We start from the raw sequence: 17,459 nt of genomic DNA, 5'->3' as shown, positions 1-17,459 counted from the left end.
CTTTATAAACTTTGGATATTATCCCTGTATTAGATGTATTATTAGTGAATATGTTCTCTCATTTAGTGGGTTTCTTTGCATTTTGTTGATGGTATCTTTTGTTGTGAAAAATATTTTTAGTTGGATGTAGTCCCATTTGTTTATTTTTACCTTTGTTTCCCTTGCCTGAAGAGATATATTGGCACAACTATTGCTATAAGAGATGTCTGTGTTTTTACTGCCTTTGTTTTCTTTGATGATTTTTATGGTTTTGCTGCTTACTCTGAGCTTTGGTTTTCTTATCCATAAAGTGAATATTTTTATTTTATGCATTATCTGCCTCATGGGATTATTGAAGATTAAACAAGTAAATGTATATGAAAGTATAGCCTAGAGCTGTGATGATGATGATTTGAAAGCTAAGTGTTTGGGCCAGTTCTTATCACCTAGAAAAATATAGGATTTCTTTCCACAATCTTAGTGAACAGAAATCAGCACTAACTTGCTTATTTTGATTTTTGTAATGAAGTACAAATGTAAGATAGATGGAATTTCTGAAGAAGCTCTTGGCTACTGAATAAATCTTACATATTTTGAAGAATTGTCACAATGTATTTTAAAAGAGATTAATGATGGTTCCTGAAAATACGTAAAATGCACATGCTTTTATAGAAGAGTAAGCATGCAATTTGTTTTAAATGTCTAAACTTGAATGATTAATTTGCATACTGGTTTCAGTGGCATGAATTAAAGGCTAATTGAAATGTAATTTTTGCAGTAAAATTATATCATCTTTTATGAAATACCATTAAAATATTCTAGGCCATTTCTAATTTTATAGTTTTATTATTTCAATTTAATGTACCAAGTAATTAAAAATTGCCATAAAGAAAAGGGGGAGGGATTTGGAGGAACAAATAGGAAGGACACAGGGACAAGAACTAAGGGGGGTGGAAATGGGAGGGAGGTGGGGAGCAAGGGGTGGGGAGCAAAGGGTGGGGGAGGCTGGGATGGGAGAAATAGATAAAAAACTGTACTTGAAAAATAACTAAATAAAATTAATTAAAATTAAAAAAATTGCCATAAAGAAAAGAAGATGAAAATGATTTTAGTAAATTTCCCTTCAACACAGTAAAAAGATGATTAGTAGAATAATGGAACAGAGCTCAACACAGTACCTAGCACATAGATATATTCATTAAATGTTCCCTAATGAATTGTAATGACAAATTAATAAGTATTTCTAGACTTTGGGAAAAGATGCCATTCTCAGTGCTATATAAAATATGAAGATGATCACTTGACATCTTTATTCTGAAGCACTAATTTTCTTGAGCCATTAGACCTTCAGTTTGCTCTGTTTGTCTTTTTTTCTTTACTCTTATAGTAGATTTTCAGGCCTAAGTTAGTCAAAAATATTGAGACAATTCTCCATGGGTATCTTGCATTTCTGTAGATCTTGCAAGCTGAAGCACTGACTGCTCTTTGTTCTGGACAATCTCTTCAAGGATGTTCATATAGCAAACAGCTTTGGAAGACAAAGATAGTTTCTCCCTCTGGAACAAATTATAGATTTGCTCATAGCCTTGGAAAATAGAGGTGGCGTCTCTTTCTAGAACAAAGGGCAGACATGCTTACTGTCCAGTCTGACAAAAGTAATGTTTCATTGAGACGAAAGGAAGGAATGCTTGTTGTCCATTAAAAGATTTGGGTTCCCTAATCTCAGGGTTCCTCTCCTGTAATGTAACCCACTATGTGTGCAGGAGTTACCTGGACCTTGTGTCACCTGTGGGAATTGAGGCACAGAAAACTGGTCCCAAAAATGCTGATGTTTTGGCTACTGGTATTGCCATTTGGCTACTGGTAATGAACTGCCCTTTATTTCTAACCAAGCATCTTGTGTCTTCTGCCAGCATCCATGAATCTGTGGGAGGCTAACTTGTTAACTTGCAAGTGGTATAAAATCTCAAAATGTAAACAGTTCCTGACAACTTGTTTCAGCAGTGTTTGGGTATGTTGGATGGCATGATGTGCTGTTAGTACCCTCACTCTAGAAGAGAATCTGTTTATCTCCAGTAGCTAACCACCATTTTGGGTGTACTTGGGGAGTCCAGATTCCATATTCTCAAGAGGAAAAGTGAATGGGCATTATGGAGTTGGAAGTAAAAGATGGGATGAGATCCAGAACCTTTGCCTCAGAACACTGGCTAAAACTATGAAGCCCCTGATAATGCTCACTTTGTGGGTATGGATGGGAGGAGGTGGACAGGGGCTATAGAGGAAGAAGGAGAGATAAGAGGAGGGTAGAGGAAAGAAGATTCCACAAAGTTTCAAAGCAGCATAAAGTCATTCATGCTTCTAGGTATTGTAAATCATGGTGTTGGCACCTACCATATTGCAGCCTATTAGCTTATTTTTTTTGAGCCAAGTGTATGCATTTTTGTGAGCACTCTGCTTTGGAGTCTTGTTGCCTTGGTTTTTTTTCATGATGACAGAATAATATTTTCAACACATATTTTTGAATGTCTTGTGTTCAAGGCATTGTGAAAAGTGTTGAAGATACTGCAGTAAGTGAACAGAACAATAGCAATAGGAACAGCTAACTTCCACTGAATGCTTATTATAAGCCAGTGCTAAGTTCTTTACATACTTTGTACTCAACCCTGGCAGCAAGCACAAGAGGTATGAAATAATTTGTATAGCAGTCTTAGAGTTAAGAAAAGTGGCTTCAAGAGGTTCAAGAGGCATTAACTTGCCCAAGGTTATATAGTTATTGAATGCCAAAAGCTGGGAAATAATTTTATTTTGTTTTTCAATTAAAGTTTATATTCATTATTTTGTATTGGTTTCAGGTGTACAACATAGTAATTAGACAATCATATACTTTATGAAGTGATCCTCCCTATATTTCAAATACCCACCTAGCACTGTACATAGTTATTAAATATTACTACTGTATTCCCAGTGCTGTACTTTACATACTCGTGAGTTTTTGTGACTAACAATTTGTACCTAGTAATCACTTCATCTTTTTCTTACAGTCCCCAATACCCCTTCCTTCTGGCAACCATCATTCTGTTCTCTGTATCTATGAGTCTGTTTCTGTTTTGTTAGTTTATTTTGTTCTTTAGATTCCACATGTAAGTGAAATCATATGTTATATGTCTTTCTCTGTGTGGCTTAGTTCAGTTAGCATAATCCCTACTAGGTTCATATTTGCTGTTGCATATGGTAAGATTTCATTCCTTTTTATGGGCAAGCAGTATTCCATTGTATATATGTACCAACAAATTTTTATCCACTCATTTATTGATGGGCATTTGAGTTGCTTCCATATCTTGGCTATTGTAAATAATGCTCCAGTGAATGTAGGGGTGCATATATTCTTTCAAAGTAGTACTTTGGGTTGCTTCAGATACATACAAAACCAAGTAGTGGAATTGCTGGGTCATAAAGCAGTTCCTTTTTTAATTTTTAAGGAACCTTCATACTGTTTTCCACAGGGGCTGCACCACACCACTTTCACACAAACAGTGCATGAGTGTTCCCTTTCCTTCACATTCTCTTCAACACTTGTTTCGTGATTGATTGATGATAGCCATTCTGATAGATGTGAGCTGATATCTCATTGTGGTTTTAATTTGCATCTCTCTAATGATTAGTGGCATTGAGCATCTTTTCATATGTCTACTGACCATCTGTGTGTCTATTCAGGTCCTTATTTTAATGGGATTGTCTGTTTTGGGGGTGTTGAGTTGTATAATTTCCCTATGAATTTTGAACATTAGTCCCTTATCAGATGTCTCATTGACTAATAGCTTCTTCCATGTAGTAAGTCATCTTTTTGTTTCGTTGATGTTTTCTTTAGTTTCATATAGTCCCATTTGTTTATTTATTTATTTATTTTGTTTGCTTGGCTTGAGAAGGTATGCCAGAAAAAATGTTTCTGAGAGAAAAGTCAGAGATTTTACTGTCAGTATTTTCTTTCAGGAGTTTTATGGTTTCAAGTCTTACATTTAAAAGTATTTAATACATTTTGAGTTTATTCCTTCTTTTCTTAATAATTATTTTTATTTATTTTATTTTAAAAATTATTTTATTGTTGTTCAATTCCAGTTATCTGCATTAACCCCCACCACTCCCCGCCCACCCAGCCAAACCCACCTCCCTCCCTTGCTTCCACCCATGTACTTGGTTTTGTCCATGTGCCCTTTGTAGTTGTTCCTGAAAACCCTTCCCTCTGTGGGGGGATGAGTTTATTTTTTATATGGTGTAAAAAGATGTTCTAATTTCATTTTTATGCATGTATCAGTATGATTTTCCCAGTTCTACTTATTAAATAGACTGTCTTTATTCCATTGTGTATGTTCTTGTTTCCTTTGTCATATATTAATTGACTGTATAGGTGTGGATTTATTTCTGAGCTCTCTGTTTTGTTCCATTGATCTAAATGTCTTTTTTTTTTAAAGATTTTATTTATTTATCTTTAGAGGGGAAGGGAAGGAGAGAGGGAGAGAAACATCAATGTATGGTTGCCTTTCATGCATCCCCTGCTGGCAATTGGCTTGCAGGGAACTGGTCTGCAACCCAGGCATGTGCCCTGACTGGGAATCGAACCGCGATTGTCTGGTTCACAGGCCCGTGCTCAATCCTAAATGTCTTTTTATGCCAGTAGCATACTGCTTTACTATATCCTTGTAGTATATTTTAGTATCAGGTAGCATGAACCTCCAACTTTGTTGTTTTTCTTTCCTTCATGGCTATTGGGGGTCTTTTGTGGTTCCATATAAATTTTAGAATTATTTGTTCTAGTTCTGTACAATACGCCATTGGTATTTTGATACAAATTACATTGAATTTGTAGGTTTTTTGGCTAGTGTGGACATTTTAGTGATGTTACTTCTCTCTCTCCATGAGCATGGTATATGCTTCCACTTATTTGTATCTTCTTCAATTTCTTTTTTTAGTGTCTTACAGTTTTCCAAGTATAGGTCTTTTAACTCTTTGGTTAGGTTAATTCCTGGGTATTTTATTTTATTTTTTTTATACAGTTGTAACTAGGATTGTTTTCTCAGTTTTTCTTTCTGATAATTCATTATTGTTGTATAAAAACGCAACAAATTTTTGAATATTTACTTTATATTCTCCTACTGTACTGAATTCATTTGTTAGTTTTAGTAGTTTTTTTTTTGGTGGTATCTTTAGGGTTCTCTGTATACAATATCATGTCATCTGCAAATAATGACAGCTTTATTTTTTTATTCCCAATTTGGATATATTTTAATTTTTCATCTAGTCAGATTTCTGTGGTTAGAATTTCCAGTACTGTGTTGAATAAATGTGCTGAAAGTGGACATTCCTCTCTTGTTCCTCATCTCAAGGGAAATGCTTTTGGTTTTCCCTATTGAGTATGACGTTAACTGTGGGTTTATCGTATAGGACATTTATTATTTTGAGGTATATTTCATCTACTCCTAATTTGCTGAGAATTTTTATCATAAATAGGTGCTGGATTTTGTGAAACACTTTTTCTATATCTACTGATGGGATCATATGATTATTATTCTTCATTTTGTTTATGTAGCATATTGTGTCAATTGATATGCTGATGTTGAACATCCTTGCATCTCAGGAATGAATCCCTCTTGATCAAGGTGTATGATCTTTTTAATGTATTGCTAAATTCAGTTTCCTCATATTTTGTTGCAGACTTTTGCATCAGTGTTTATCAGGGATATTAGCTTATCATTTTTTTATCTGGTTTTGGCATTAGGATAATGCTGACCTCATAAAAGGACCTTGGAATTCTTCCATCCTGTTGAATTTTATGCAATAGTTTGGGAAGGTTAGGTGTTAGTTCTTCCCTGAGTGTTTGGTAAAATTTACATGTGAAGCCATCTAGTGCAGGACTTGTTTCTTGGGAGATTTTTGATCACTGCTTCAATTTCTTTGGTTGTAATTGGTTTGTTCAGATTTTCCATTTCTTCTTGATTCATTGTATGTTGTATATTTCCAGAAATTTCATCTAGATTGTCCAACTTGTTAGCATACAGTTGTTCATAGTATTCCTTTGTGATCCTTTGTATTTCTCTGGTGCCAGCTGTTATGTCTCCTATTTCATTTTTGATTTTATTTATTTGTGTCCTCTTGTGGTTTTTTTAAATGAGTTTGGTTAAAGGTTTACTTTGTTTATCTTTTCAAAGAACAGCTCTTTGTTTCAATGATCTTTTGAATTTTTTAAACTGTTTTATTTCTGCTCTAATCTTTTTTTAATTTCCTTTCTTCTACTCACTTTGAACTTTATCTGTTTATTTCCTAGTTCCTTTAGATGTAAGGTTAGATTGTTTATTTGAGATTTTTCTTTCTTGACATAGGCCTGTATTCCTATGAATTTCCCTGTTACACTTTTGCGGTGTCCCATAGATTTTGTGTTGTATTTTCCTTTTCATTTTTCTCAAGGTATCCTTTGATTTCTTCCTTGATCTCATCATTACCTTATTAATTACATAAAGTTTATTTACCCTCCTTGTGTTTCTGTGCTTTTCATTTTTTTAAAGTATATTTTGTTGATTATGCTATTACAGTCATCCCATTCTCTTTTCTTCTCTTTATCCCCCTCTGTCTGGTAGCCACTTTCCCTCCAGCATCCCTCCCCACACTTAGTTCATTTCCATGGGACATACATATAAGTTCTTTGGCTTCTCCATTTCCTACACTATTTTTAACTTTCCCATCTATTATGTACTTACCATTTATGCTTCTTATTCCCTGTACCTTCCCCCCTTCTCCCCACCTTTACCCCTCTCCACTGATAACCCTCCATGTGATCTCCATTTCTGTAATTCTGTTCTTGTTCTAGTTGTTTGCATAGTTTTTTTTAGGTTTAGTCATTGATAGTTGGGAGTTTGTTGTCATTTTACTCTTCATAGTTTTGATCATCTTCTTTTTCTTAGATAAGTCCTTTAATATTTCATATAAGGGCTTGGTGATGATGAACTCTTTTAACTTGACCTTATCTGGGAAGCACTTTATCTGCCCTTCCATTCTGAATGATAGCTTTGCTGGCTAGAGTCATCTTGGATGCAGGTCCTTGCCTTTCATGACTTGGGGAATACTTCTTTCCAGCCCTTTCTTGCTTACAAGGTTTCTTTTGGGAAATCATCTGATAGCCTTATGGGAACTCCTTTATAGGTAACTGTCTCCTTTTCTCTTGCTGCTTTTGAGATTCTCTTACTCTTTAATCTTGGGTAATGTAATTATTATGTTCCTTGGTGTGTGCTTCCTTGGGTCCAGTTTGTTTGGGACTTTCTGAGCTTCCTAGAAGTCTATTTCCTTCACCAGACTGGGGAAATTTTCCTTCATTTTTTTGTTCAGATAAGTTTTCAATTTCTTGTTCTTCCTCTTTTCCTTCTGGCACCCCTATGATTCAGATGTTGGAATATTTAAAGTTGTCTGAACTACCGCCTTGCTGTGTGTTCTCTCCACTCTGGCTGCCCATCTCCACCACTTCTGTCAATCTGGATGAATGTTTCTTCTTTAACTGCTTGGTTGTCAGACTTCCATACAGTTTGATTTAATGGCAGTCCTGGTTGTTTTTTGTTTTTCAATTTGTTGTTTCCTTCTTTTGGTTATGTGGGGAGGCAGAGCTTATCTACCTATGCCTTCATTTTGGCCAGAACTTTTTTCAGTTCTTTTCTTTGTAATTAATTTTTCATTTTATAACATTGTAGTCAGAGAAGATACATGATATAATTTCAGTCTTTTTAAATTTGTTGTGTCTTGTTTTGTGGCCTCACATGTAGTCTATTCTAGAAAATATTCCATGTTCACTTGAAAATAGCATATATTCTGCTTTGGTGTGAAATGCTCTGAAAATATCAATTAAATCCTTCTGCTGGTTCCTTAATTTTCTGTCTGGAAGATCTATCCATTGATGTCTATGGGGTGTTAAAGTCTCCTACTCTCACTATTAACTGTTTATCTCTCTGTTATGTCCATCAAGATTTTGCTTTATCATATGTTGCTGTATGTATTGTGTACCCATATTTTTGGCTCAGACTTTCAGGAAAAAATTTTTAAAATTTTATTATTTATTCATTTATTTATTTATATTTAGAAACAAAACAGATGATCATATTCCATTTTGCATATGGATCTCATCATTTCTTTCTGGTGTTACATTTTTAGTGCATAAGCACAAATAAAAGAATTAAAACAGTTATATAGATATGGAATTAGTACTTCCCATATATATAATGCACCTCCTTATTTTTCCCTCAAAAATTTTGGGCAAAACATGCACATTATACGTGGCAAAATATTTCCTAAATATAATAAGAGTATGGTATAATAAATAATATGGTATTATATTTAGGCATCCCTGTGTTGGGTGCATAAATGTTTAGAAGGGTTATATCCTCTTGTTGGATTAATCCCTATATATAATGTCCTTCTTTTTCTCTTATTATAGCCTTTATTTTAAAGTCTATTTTATCTGATATAAGTATTGATATGAGCTGGGAAGTTTTGAATTTATGCAGGATTCCTCTAAAATACTTGCTGTTGTGTCCTACTGCCTCATGAAATACAGAACCTGTTCTCACTATGCTTATAGTAAGTACCAGACCAACAACTATCTAAGCAATTAAAATAGTGTGGTTGTATCTGCCACAGAGGAAAGTACAGGAAGCTATAGCAACACATAGATGGGTCTAGTTCTTGTGGAGCCTATGGGTGGGGTTGAGGGCATTTTAAAAACACTGCAAATGTTTCAAACATTTAATCTGAAGTACTAACATTGAATATTGTAAAAGTATATAGGAGGGGCATCATTTTTACAAAATATCAGCATTTCTTAAGCTCTTCTAATGGAATGACAGAGAAGCATAATTAAAAGAGACCTTTGCAGTTTAAAGCAGAAAACCTGAATTTGGTTGTATATCAAAACCAAACATACTTTAGAATTACAGTATATGCACACATTATACTCCATTTGATTTGATCATAAAGGCAGAACACCCTATCTCAAAACCTGCCTAATATAATAGCGAATGCTTAATTACAGAAACAAAGGAATCTTTTCTATAAGAGTTTTTACATCTCACAAGATCTGCCTGGGCATTAATCACACTGCTGGTGTCACATCAACCTTAGTGGCTTCAGCCTTGAATGGCAGGACACACCGGTGCAGGCCCTCAAGTTGTGAGGATATGAACCCTACACCCAGTGTGGGAGTTACACACTGCTCTCCAGTTCAGTTCACGTGGATTTCTTCTAGTAACTACTGTTTAAGGCGGTTGGGGCTCACACCGGTGAAATTGTGTCTTCTTTCCTCCACATTGTCAAATGAGAGACCTCCCACACCTTCCCCCTCTCATAGCTTAGAACAGAAGGCCTGAAGAGTTAACCAGAAGCTGGGAAAGAAAAGGCATCATCACCAGCCGTTCCCATGGTGAACTCTTAGTGCCTGTTTTTGTTTGTTTTTAGTGTGCTCACATTGAGTGCTAGTAGGTAAATATGACCATGCTTGTTCTGGGAAAAGGTACGATAGCAGTTTTTGGTGCATTAGGTCACCCTGTGCCCCCCTCTGCCATCCTACCTAGTCTTTGTGGCTTATTAAAGTACTTCCCTAGTACCACTTAGGCAACTCTAATAACATGTAAGACTGGTCAAATAACTCTGGACCTCAGAAGTCTTAGCTCCCTCTGGCTTCCTCAGGGTTTGAACATACTAACGTTGCCTGTAAGAACCAGCCCATTGCTCAGATCAGTGTTGTGGGAAAGCATTCGGGGCTGTTACTGAGATGTGCTGTGACCTCTTCCTTGTTAGCTGCATGATGAAAAATTATATATTATTTTATGCCACAGGGACTGTTATTCGGCGACATCGGATTCCTCTGCCACCTCCTGATGATGATCAGTTTTATACTGTGTATTCTTTCAATATCAGCATAGACATTGTCTTTTATGGCCGGACATTCAAGATTTATGACTGTGATGCATTCACAAAAAACTTTTTGAAGAACATAGGCGTCAAATTAAACCCCCCAAGCCAGTGTCCAGAAGATCCTTATATGAACACTCGGAGAGAGGTAAGAAGTTGATATGTCTATGAGTTCTTGTCTTGAGAATCAAATCTCTTCAGAGTTAGTAGAGGGTATTGGTACATCTGATATGAAAGAACTTTCGGGGCTATAGTTGCTAGGATTATCTTCTTCTATAGGATGGAAGGAAGGCTGGGTGTTGGCCTCAGTGCAAGAAAGTCTTACTGTCTCTGCCCACACTTCTTTCCATGGAGAGACTCCCTTCCAGGTAATAGGAGTCTTTAGTGAGCCACATACATGGGACAATTTCTAAGAGCCCACAATTGGCTTTGTGGTCACTGACAGTGTTTCTGCCCACATTTACCTAGCTTATCTTTTCCCATTTTAGTTGCGTAACTCTGGGAAAATGTTTGCTTCTGTACTTCTGATTTACTGAACCAAGTCTTGGGTATACCTTTTACCTTTTTCCTTCTTCCTTGGGACTCCCCGACTCCCCTTATAGTGGCATCAGGTACAGAGATGTTATGGAGGAGCAAGGAGGGCCATGATTCCTATGTTCCCCCATTATAAAAGGGAATTCTGACCCCAATTAGTATGGGGAGGAAATAATAAGTGTTAGTTATATCATTGTTTTATTTCTAAAGTTTCTTTATAGTAATCCCATAGCCCAAATTTTATGTTTTATAAAAGAATCTGAACACCTAAAAGGGCAAGTGTCATGTGGAGAGTCACATACCTAGATAGTTTCCTTGCTGGGACTTGAACTCAGATTTCTTGCTTCTTATCCTAATTTTCATTATTGTCGTTTGTTTTCCTTTTTTCTTTTTATTGAAGTGTAGTCATACACAGTAAAATTCCCAGAAATTAAGTATACATTCAGACGAGTCTTAACAAATACATACACCCATGTAGTCCATATCCAAGTCAAGGTATAGAACATTTCTATCTTCCCAGGAAGTTGCCTCATGCCTTTTTCAATCAGTCCCTCTCCCCACTCAGGATTAAGCACTGTTCTCATTTCTATCCTTATAGATTAGTTTAATCTCATTTTTATTATTTCTAAAATTTGTAATTAATTCACTTCCTTGCAGAAAGAGAATATAAAATTTAGAATGAAATTCTCTTTTGATTCTGCTTTGATCTCTTGTTAAAAGCTACATGAAGGATGCTTCATCTGTTCCTGCCTTCTAACCCCTGTGGAATTATCCTTTGATGTTACAAGCATATAATCCTCCTGAGAAATATATATTGTTGATCCTGGAGTATCTCAGGTGAAATCCTTGTGCCATTATGCCTATGTGTATTGGTGCACAAGGAGATTTCTAGTTTGGGTTTGTTTTTATTTTTTCTAAATGCTCTAGATGAAAGAGTCTAGATAAATACAAAGTCTTTAGAACCAGTGAAAAGAACTTAAAAGAAATGGATCCATATAATTAACACCCTTTGCATATGACCGCATTCATTCACTAGCAGTTGTTATTATATGATAGTGATTGTGAATGATGATGCATTATATGAAATGCATAGAGTACTGTGCAATTTCCTAGGTTTATAAAGAAAAAATATTTTGTGTCATGAATTGAGAATAAATACCAAGAACATCTAAGAAATATTTTAAGTAGTTTTCTTTCAGATTGGGAGAATAATTTTAGCATTTATTCCCTCAGGGAGAACTCTTCAATAAATATAGAAATCTGTAGAAAATTAAGAGTTTAATAACAGGCTTTTGTGTTGACTTTAGTGGTTTTACTTCTCCAGTGTTTGCTGCATTGAAATGTAAGGTTAAAATTAAATAATTTAACTTAAACTGAAAAGAGCCCTAATGGAGTGTAATCAATAGTACATTTAAAAAATTTTTTTATTTAATTATTGTTCAAGCACAGTTTTCTGTCTTTTTCTCCCATCCCAGCCCACCCCCCCAGTGCTCCTCACCTCCCTCCCATTTTCACCTCCCTTAGTTGTTGTCCATGTGTCCTTTATACTTGTTCCTATAAACCCTTCCCCTTTTCCCCTGAAATTCCCTCCCCTCTCCCCTCTAGTTCCTGTTAACCTGTTCTCTATTTCAGTGTCTTTGGTTATATTCTGCTTGCTTGTTTGTTTTGTGGTTTAGGTTCCTGTTAAAGGTAAGATCATATGGTATTTGTCTTTCACCACCTGGCTTATTTCACTCAGCATAATGCTTTCTAGTTCCATCCATGCTGTTGCAAAGGGAGGAGCTCCTTCTTTCTTTCTGCTGCATAGAATTCCATTGTGTAAATGTACCATACTTTTTGGATCCATTCATTTACTAATGGGAACCTAGGTTGCTTCCAACTCTGGCTATTGTAAATTGTGCTGCCATGAACATTGGGGTGCGTAGGTTCTTTTGGATTGGTGTTTCAGGGTTCTTAGGATATGCTCCTAGCAGTGGAATTGCTGGGTCAAAAGGCATATTCATCTTTAGTTTTCTTAGAAAATTCTATACTGCTTTCCATAATGGTTGTACCAGTCTGCAATCCCACCAACAGTGAACTAGGGTCCCCTTTTCCCCACAACCTCTCCAACATTTGTTGTTTGTTGCTTTGTCAATAATACATTTCTTAGAGGCCTTATAGTGCTTGAAGAAACATTTTTCAATCAATGAAAATAGAGGTACCATAATTTCATTTAAATATCACGGATAAGACTGAAGAACCTGTGAAAGGCCATCATGTCTCTCTCCTTTCTTGGGGTAAGTCTGCTCCTAGACTGCCCTAGATAGGTACAAAATTTTGAGAATTTGCACACCAGATACATAAGCCAATGTAGGACTGTATCTTCCTTGCCAGTGAGCACTTTCTTATATAACAATCCTATTTAGATACATCAGATAAAATGGGGAACTTTTGTTCCAAGACAGGGCTGCAGACATGCAAATAAAGAATAGTTGCACCAAGAAGACTGCAGTGCTAGTGGTTTCTCAGTTGGACAGAACCCAGGCAGTAGTTTTATGCCATTTGGGAAGTTCTCCATTTTCTCTGCTTCTGTTTCCATGGTTTTTCAGATCCTTAATATATATAGCTTATTTTAAAAAATACTTTATTTATTTATACTTAGAGGGGAACATAAGGAGAAAGAGAGGGAGAGGAACATCAACGTGTAGTTGCCTTTCACATGCCACCTAGTGGGGACCTGGCCTGCAACCCAGGCATGTGCCCTGACTGGGAATTGAACCAGCAACCCTTTGGTTTGCAGGTGAGCACTGAATCCACTGAGACACACCAGCTGAGACTAATATCTAAAGCTTTTGAGCAAAATAAAGCCATGAATATATTTCTTCCCTTTTACCTTCACAAAAATCTTTGGATGAGTAAGAAGTATGTACAAATATGACTTTTCATTGAAAAAACAATTTTTTGTTGAGATATAATTAACATTGATGTGCAGATCTTTAAGCATGAAGATCAACAAGTTTTGGCAAATGTATACAATTCAGTAACTAACATGAAAATCAGGAAAGAATATTTCCATCACTCTAGAAAATTCTCGTTCCCTTTGCAGTCAGTCATCTACCAAAGGGCAATTGCTGTTCTAATTTTTCTCACTATACAGTAGTTTTGAGTTTTGTCTTTTCTTAAACAAGAAATTTAAGTCTTTGAGAAAAATCAGTTTTAAAGACATTACAGAAATATATTTTAGAGCATTAAAATGTTTAATATGAAAGCTTCCTAATACTTGATTCTATTTTTAAGGTTAAAACTGGTTACACGTACTGTTTTATATATATACATACACACACATGTAGATGTATATACACACATGATGTACAGGATATATCATGTACATAATATATATGATATATGTACATGATGTATATCACATATATAATATCATATAAATGATAAAACTGGTTATATATTGATATTGTTAGTTGAAATTTAAAAAATATATATCACAGAATAGTCTGTGGAAGGCATATATTTATGTTCTTTGATTGCTTACAGCCCAGAAGTGCTTATACCCAAACTGCAACTATTATGAACCTTTTATTCATTCTCAGGTACTAGAACGCATGCAGCCCTTACGGCCCTATGAATCCTTTGACACCCTGAAACAGTTCCTCGAGTATGATAGGAAGGTTTTGCGTTTCTTCTGCCTGTGGGATGACTCGTCATTGTTTGGGGACTGCAGAGAACTCATCTTGAACTACTTTCTGAGTGATGATACCATCGAAATCAAAGAATTGCTGCCACGCAACTCAGGTCGGACTTCTGTGTCATGGTTCCTCCGGAGGGGAAAGGTGCCCAAGGTAAGCAAGCAGTGGACATAGAACCACTTTTTAAGTTTGCTTGTTGGCTTAAAGACTGTAGTCACTCACTGGAATGCCATATGTTATGACTATGTGATGACAGTTGTCATATATTAGTGCAAGTGTTTAGAAAGCTTCTATTTTGTGCCCTCTATTAATATGAATTTTGGAAAGTAATACAGAGGATATAACAAATTGGAGTTGGGATATTTTGGGCTTAAGGCAAGTAAAGGGAAAAAGTCAAATGCAAAAGAAATTACCTATTCAATATTAAGTTCACAATCAGTCTTAAGAAGGTAAATGACTCTTTAGTAAAAGAATTGCATATGGTCTTGGATGGGACACTGGGTCTCTTGCCTTTGTAGCCTACTGATGAGATCCCATGCTGTTTCTCTGGGTTGTGAATATACACACAAGTAATTCTTCTGAAAGTAGCTACCTGTCACCAAATAGCCACTGGCTAACAACAGTGACAGCTTTTGCATTTTTGTTTGCTATTAAAAGAGTTTTCAGACTTATTTTATACATATTTATGGCTATTTGACAGCTAACATAACTTGAGTATAGACAAAAGACCTGGGTTAGAATTGTGGTTCTGCACATAATGTCTGTGTGACCTTGAGCAAGTCACTTAACCTTTCTGATTGTATTTCCTTATCTTTAAAATGCATTAACAAGGCTTCTATCCTGAGGTAACTGTACAGATAAATTGAGATAACATAGTAAAAAACACTGTCTAAGGACCTGCAAACACGTACACAGATGTGAAAACATAAAGGCTTTTTCACAGCTCTATCTTATGCTTTATTTCTTATTTGGATAAAGTATTTTTCAACTTAACTCTTAATGCCACTAAGGAGGTTGCTGTACCACTAATTTCTGATACAAACAACCACTGGTTATGTGGTCCACATAGGAGGCTCTCCCAGATTCTCTGAGCCCACAGCCAGCAGTGTTGCTGGGAGGGTTAGTGGTGGTGGTGGTGGTGGTGGTAGTAAAGGTAGTCAGGGCTTGTCTCAGAAGAACCTCTGGAGTATGCACAGTAGGTAGTCAGGAGGTACCTAGGAAGCCTGTTTTTAGAATGGTTTTGAAAAATAGAATGAATATAAAATAATAATGACAGATGTGACATTTGCAGTGTGCTTTGACATCAGCTGCTTCATCTATTCATTTATTTAACACATATTTATTGTCAACTGTGTGTCAGCTCTGGGGTTACAGTGAGAAAGGAAGGGGATTAAGTCTTACTTCATGGAACTTACATTCTCATTGGGGAGAGATACAGTAGTAGTAGGTGTTCCCCTGGCAATCTCAACATCTTTTGAGAGAGCAAAGAATAAGCACTATTGTTGTAGTCAGATGAAACTGAAGCTACGTGGAACTGAAGATAAATACATAGCCCCAAGTCCTACAGCTAGTAAGTGGTGAACAGAAAGTTTGTGTCCAAATGTACTGTTTTCCTATGTTACATGGCTTACTTATACCCACACATCTTAAATTTACACATTTGAGCTTATATTTTGTGTCACATGTATCAAAGATGATTCTGATTTCTCATCTGTATGTGATAAACTGATCACTGTCTATTGGTAAGTTGGTTAAGGTATTTCCTGCAGCTCACACAACTGCTTAGACCACCTCTAGTGCATGTAGAACTGAGGAGTGTCCTAGCTCACCCCAGGCCACAGTTTCTGTTAGAGGCTGACCACTCTCTATTATTCTTGCCACCTCATCACACTGCCTCTCAGTCAACAAAGGCCTCCTGAGTTCAGGATCAGGCAGGGTGCTAAGCAGAGTAAAGAAAAGAAGGCAAGACATAGTTTGTAGTTGAGTGAAAAGAAAAGCTGACTATTGATAAAGGAATTAGAGAACCATAAGAAGTAGTTGAATCCTACAGTAGGAGCTATGGAGCTTTGGATTTGGAACAGCCTCATAGGATGGGCGAGTTCATGGGAAAAGATGGGGCTTTAAGAGGGCCTTGATGGATGGGTGGAATATAGACCAGCTACAGGGGATGAGGAAGCACAGGAAGAGGTGGATAAAGTAAGTGTCTTGTTTTCCTGTGGATGGCAGAGAAGAATCATACAATGCATATTCCCCACTTGAGCCCCTCAGCAGGACCATTTTTGAGTTCAGAGGCCATCTACCATATCTTGCTTTGGTTTTATCTTCCAGTATGGCCCACCTGGAATCTATCAACCAGGCGAGGTAACAGATCGAATAGTTCTCAATGTGTATACTGGGTTTACACTGAGCCCAGTATGTGGCTACCTGTTGGATAAATACAAGGTGAGGAACCTTACATTTTATTATTGTTTTCAGTATGCATGACATCCCTGGAACTTGAAATGTGGAATGAGTTACATATTCTCTTGTGAGACTGACAATGAGTGAAATGAACAAATGGGTAAATGTATGCATTGCACTGCTGTTTCTTTTTTTCTTTTTTTAATATATATATTTTTATTTTGATTATGCCATTACATTTGTTCTATTCCCCCCCTCCATCCCCCTCCACCCTGCACACCCCTCCCCCACCATTCCCCTCCTTTAGTTCATGAACACGTGTCTCAAGTTCTTTAGATTCTATATTTCCCCTACTATTCTTACCCTCCCCCCATCTATTTTCTAACTACTGTCTATGCTACTTATTTTCTGTACCTTTTCCCCCCTTCTTTTTCTCCCACTCCCCTGTTGCTAACCCTTCATGTGATCTCCATTTCTATGGTTCACTCCTGATCTAGCTGTCTTCTTAATTTCCTTTTGTTGTAGGTGTGGTTGTTAATAACTGTGAGTTTGCTGTCCTTTGACTGTTCATCTTTTTCATCTTCTTTTTCTTAGGTAAGTCCCTTTAACATTTCATATAATAAGGGCTTGGTGATGATGAACTCCTTGAAATTGATCTTATCTGAAAAGCACTTTATCTGTCCTTCCATTCTAAATGAAAGCTTTGCTGGATAGAGCAATCTTGGATGTAGGTCCTTGCATTTTATGACCTGGAATACTTCTTTCCAGCCCCTTCTTGCCTGTAAGGTCTCTTTTGAGAAATCCGCTGACAGTCTGATGGGAACTCCTTTGTAGGTGACTGTCCCCTTCTCTCTTGCTGCTTGTAGGATTCTCTCCTTCATTTTAATCTTGGCTAATGTAATGATGATGTGCCTTGGTATGTTC

The 17,459-nt window shown here is 36.5% G+C and overlaps 1 protein-coding gene across 2 annotated transcripts in view; it reads left to right on the top strand.

The window, feature by feature from the left end:
• The window catches only part of EFHC2 (EF-hand domain containing 2), a 248,066-nt gene that overhangs the window by 87,456 nt on the left and 143,151 nt on the right, over positions 1-17,459 (top strand). For both annotated transcript variants that reach the window (XM_037168130.2, XM_037168129.2), the window contains exons 4-6: positions 9,846-10,069; positions 14,040-14,288; positions 16,464-16,577. In XM_037168130.2, coding sequence (XP_037024025.2) covers positions 9,846-10,069; positions 14,040-14,288; positions 16,464-16,577 — 587 coding nt within the window. The remainder of the gene's footprint in view (positions 1-9,845; positions 10,070-14,039; positions 14,289-16,463; positions 16,578-17,459) is intronic.

This window comes from Artibeus jamaicensis, unplaced genomic scaffold (genome assembly GCF_021234435.1).
Source record: "Artibeus jamaicensis isolate MK-2021 breed Jamaican fruit bat unplaced genomic scaffold, CSHL_Jam_final contig_60, whole genome shotgun sequence".
Lineage (NCBI taxonomy): Eukaryota > Metazoa > Chordata > Mammalia > Chiroptera > Phyllostomidae > Artibeus > Artibeus jamaicensis.
Note: the sequence above shows the minus strand (reverse complement) of the source record. Positions and strands in the feature narration are given on the sequence as shown.